Consider the following 4,690-nt stretch of genomic DNA (forward strand, 5'->3'; position numbering starts at 1 on the left):
CTTTGTTTCTCAGCTAGATGGCCACTTGTTTATCTTCAGACCTTTAAGACTTCAGATGCTATACCTTTTGGTAGCCAGGCACCGTCAGTTTTCTTCAACACATTTGCTTGTATACCCATTGTCTTCAACAATCGTGCCAGGAAAGTGAGCATCTCAGACTGCCAAATTGTTAGTACAAAGTGTTCTTGTGTTGAGGGAGTATTTGAGCAGGGGCCCACTATTCCACTATTCATCTGTTTCCTTAATACTAAACCTATAAATATATGTACATAGATCTATTTCTCCCTCGTTATATATTTTTTTAATCCGCTCATATCTCTGAAGGATATAATCATCCTTATTTTAAAGTCTTCATTTCTGTTTTCATTTTGTTTGGAGACAATTTATGTACTGATTTCCAACTTAATTTTGTATTAAATTTCTGTGGGTGGCTTAAAGTTTGGTTTGAGCATTTACCTCTGTATGAAGCACAATTAGTGGTTGAATAGCTGCCACCCTCAGCTCTTCAAGGTTCCCAACCAGTGAGAATGGACAACAGATCTGTGTATCATGGAGCCAAAATGCTGCTTGATCCAGGTTCTGGGTCTGTGTACTTCCACCACACCAAAGACAACTTCTCCATGAGCCCTAACCATCATAGAAGATTTTCTAGGTCTCCTCCTACTGCCATTTCTCCTTTTCAAGCAGAATATATATCTGCCTATATCCTCTACTCGGACAAACTCTAAAACCAAACTAAGTGGCAGGAGTTGATCCCAACTCGTAGCACCCTATAGGGCAGGGTGGAACTGCCCAACATACTCCACATGTACAAGTCAGTGCCCGTGATTATACTTTGTATTATACAACCATTAGTGATATCCTTTTCCAAGTTATTCCAGGACCATTAATATAAACTCAAGGCCTCCGAAGCAAAGATTCCCCTTCCTTCATGTATGGTAACCATTGGTCAAGTTTGGGTTCTTTTTTTAAGTCAGTTTCTTGACATAATATTCACATATCATACACTTCCAAAGTTAATTTTTTTTAATTGTACATTCATTTTCACAATCAGTTCAATGCATTCATTGTTTACTCCCCCATTCCCTTTACCCTCCCAACTCACACCCCTGGTCCCTGATAAACCATTGCATCAGCTGTTGAAATGGTAACTCCCTACAGAGTAGAAAGCCTCCTTTTTATTCTCTTGAAGCCCATTATGGTTTCAAGTTGCTGACCTTATGATTAGCAGGCCAGAGAGGAACCATTGTATCCCCAGGGCTTTGCTCTACTCAGTTGTATTTAATCCATGTATTGCCATTGAATCCAAAGTCCAGGCTGCCTCACTATGCCCACTACGCCTCTCTAGATACAGGATGACTTTGGGTTCAATCTTGCTTATTTTTTTTTTCATTTCTCATTTCTGAGCTTTTAATTATGACATTTCCAGTTTTGTCTCCACTTTACTTTTGATGGAAATACACAAAGAAAGATATGTACCCATTCAACAACTTCTACAGTTCAGTCGAGTGCGTGCTTCACTTTGTGTCAAGTCTTAGTGTGTATACGCACAGTTTCACCACCTTGGAATTAGACTCACTGCCTTGCTCGGGTTCTCATTTAGTGGATTTACTGTGGTCATTGTGTCTCATAGATAATCTTTTAAAAGAACTCAATAATCAAGACACACATTCCTTACTAATTCAGATAAACTGTTGATTAGTCTAAAATGATTTCAAAGGGTCATTTTGGCTAAAGGTCTTCAAAATATCTCTGGGTAATCATTTCATGGGCTTCTCTAGTCGCAGTGGGTCCAGAAAGTCTTTGGAAATTTGAAAATCTGTTCCATTTTCTCTCTCTCTCTTTTGATTAGGATCCTTCTATTACCACTGTGACTGGTCACAGTGTGCAATGTCTAGCCGTGCACCACCCCAATCTTCTGGTCTCATGGCAGAGAAGGCAGCAGTTCAGGGACACAATTAGCCTTGTAGTCCATTTCCTTCTCTTGATTCCAGAGAATAGGGGCCACTTGTCTTCTCCGTGGTGTCTCTCAAGCTATTAAGACTTATGAAATTAGGAGATATAGTTGCAGTTATAAAAACAGTATCCTATCAATTGATCTAGTCTAGCTCTTGAGCCAGAAATGTCTAAGTCTGACATAAAATCAGGCTCCGGTTGACTTCCCCTTGACATGATGACATTTACTTTGCATGTGCTAAATAAGTGTATAATTTGCATCTTAAGGAATTTTTCTGGACCAACAGCTCTTCTTCAGAAACAGTGGTTTCTTCTGAGCCAGGAAGTCCCTGTATCTTGACCTATGATTCAAATGTTTAACATGAAAATAGCAATCAATGCAGTAGCTAGGAGAACTGGCTGTTAAACTAGTTCTGCTATTTACTAGGTTCGTAGCTTTGGGGAACTATTTGCTACCCTGAATGTCCTTTGGATGCACATTAGAAAGCTTAGCTGTGTATCTCATGTGGATTGAAAATCCCTGGGGCTGTAGATACCTGAGTGTTGTTTCCGGGCACCATTCTTTGATGCAACCAGTACTGAGCAGCTACTATTTACTAGACCCCGTGTGGTAAGGTGGCCCAGTATGGTTAGATACCACAGATGTCTCCTCAAATGCTGAGAGTGTAGATTTGACCCAAATACACAGCTGTGTCAATAATATTACCAGAAATGGCCTCTAGGGGAAATAGGGAAGTGTATAGTTACAGATTCCCAACACGTTGACATATCTGATCTTTGCACCCCTGTTGTCGTGGTCTCATTGATGGCATATATAGATGTAAATGGGCCAAATCAGTAAATGATATATTCTAAAACTTGTTTTTATTTTCATACACACATGCAAGCAAGCAAACAAACAAAACCCTCAACTATTTGGCAAGGCTTGATTGGATTTCTGGATAAGTGCCAAAATGCGTTTCCCCTTCTTTTTATAGATAGATTTGAATGTCAATCTTGCTTTCTGCTTCCCCCGCAGGACTCTTTTTTCTAGGAGACAAATCTCATTGAGGAAGCAGAATTGGTTGGTATAAACAGCAGTCCCTTGTTAGTCCTATAAGGAGCTCTGGTAATGCTGTCAAATAAGTGTTAGATGGCCAGCCTCAAGGTCAACTATTCAAACTCACCAAATAGAGGGTCTGTGAGAGGAGGGTGAGACTCTTGCTCCTGTACATATTTACAGCCTAGGAACCCCCGTAGTGTCACTAAGAGTTGGAAAGGACACCTGGCAGTAGGCTGAGTCCCTTAGTCTGACCTCCACATGACCACAGGTTCCCACTGCTAATGAGTGGTGGTTGAGGTAGTCCACCTGGGTTTACCATCATTATTATAGAGAGAACAAGATGCTGCCAGAAAAAACAGAAACTTCAATGACAGATATAAGCATCTAGAAGTAAACTGCTACCTTCACAGGCATTTCCTAATAATTAGCACCCTTTTCTTTTTTTTTTTTTCTTTTTCACAGCAAACTTTGAAGAAAAAATGGGTGGAGTTCAGATCTCTGCAGTTACAAGAACAGCGCCTACTTCATGGTAAATGTGATTTCCTGTTTAGAAACCACAGTAACAATTCATCCTCTCAGTCTTTCTGACTCTTAAGTTGTTTTACAATTATAAGAAAAATGTGTCTAGTTTTGATTAAGGATGGTAGTTTTTTGTTTTGTTTTAAATCATTTTATTGGGGGCTGATACAACTCTTATCACAATCCATACACACATCCATTGTGTGTCAAGCACATCTGTACATTTGTCGCCCTCACCATTCTCAAAACATTTGCTTTCTACTTAAGCCCTTACTATCAGCTCCTCATTTCCCCAATTCCTCCCCGCTCCCCACTCCCTCATGAACCCTTGAGAATTTATAAATTATTATCATTTTGTCATATCTTACACTGTCTGATATCTCCTCCCTTCACCCACTTCCCTGTTGTCTGTCCCCCAGGGAGGAGGTTATATGTAGATCCTTATAATAAGTTCCCCTTTCTACACCACCTTCCTCCACCCTCCAATATTGCCACTCTCAACACTGGCCCCGAATGGGTCATCTGTCCTGGATTCCCTATGTTTCAGGGTCCTATCTGTACCAGTGTACATCCTCTGGTCTAGCCAGATTTGTAAGGTAGAATTGGGATCATTATAGCTGGGGTGGGGGGGAGGAAGCTTTTAGGAACAGGAGGAAAGTTGTATGTTTCATCGTTTCTACACTGCACCCTGACTGGCTTGTCTCCCCTCCACAGCCCTTCTGTAAGGGGCTGTCCAATTGCCTACCGATGGGCTTTGGGTCCCCAATCTGCTTTCCCTCTCATTTACAATGATATGATTTTTTTGTTCTTTGATGTCTGATACCTTGTCCCTTCTACACCTTGTGGTCACACAGACTGGCGTGCTTCTTATGTGGGCTTTGTTGCTTCTCAGCTAGATGACCGCTTGTTTACCTTCAAGCCTTTGTTACCCCAGATGCTATATCTTTTGATAGCCAGGCACCATCAGTTTTCTTAACCACATTTTCTTATGTACCTGCTTTGTCTTCAGCTATTGTGTGGGGAAGGTGTGCATCATGGAACGCCAATTTAATAGAACAAAGTATTCTTGCATTAAGGAAGTACTTGAGTGGAGACCCAATGTCCATCTGCTGCCTTAATAATAAACCTATAAATACATGTACATAGATCTATTTTCCCCATCATAATATATAA

General features: G+C 40.6%; 1 protein-coding gene across 1 annotated transcript in view; it reads left to right on the plus strand.

Annotated features, from left to right (window-relative positions):
- LOC101655345 (cytohesin 1 interacting protein) overlaps positions 1-4,690 on the plus strand; it is a 38,213-nt gene that overhangs the window by 28,909 nt on the left and 4,614 nt on the right. The window contains exon 6 of the mRNA XM_004703928.2: positions 3,461-3,527. Within this exon, the coding sequence (XP_004703985.1) occupies positions 3,461-3,527 (67 nt within the window). The remainder of the gene's footprint in view (positions 1-3,460; positions 3,528-4,690) is intronic.

This window comes from Echinops telfairi, unplaced genomic scaffold, assembly GCF_000313985.2.
Source record: "Echinops telfairi isolate 266 unplaced genomic scaffold, ASM31398v2 ScPeMD7_4;HRSCAF=17, whole genome shotgun sequence".
Classification (NCBI taxonomy): Eukaryota; Metazoa; Chordata; class Mammalia; order Afrosoricida; family Tenrecidae; genus Echinops; species Echinops telfairi.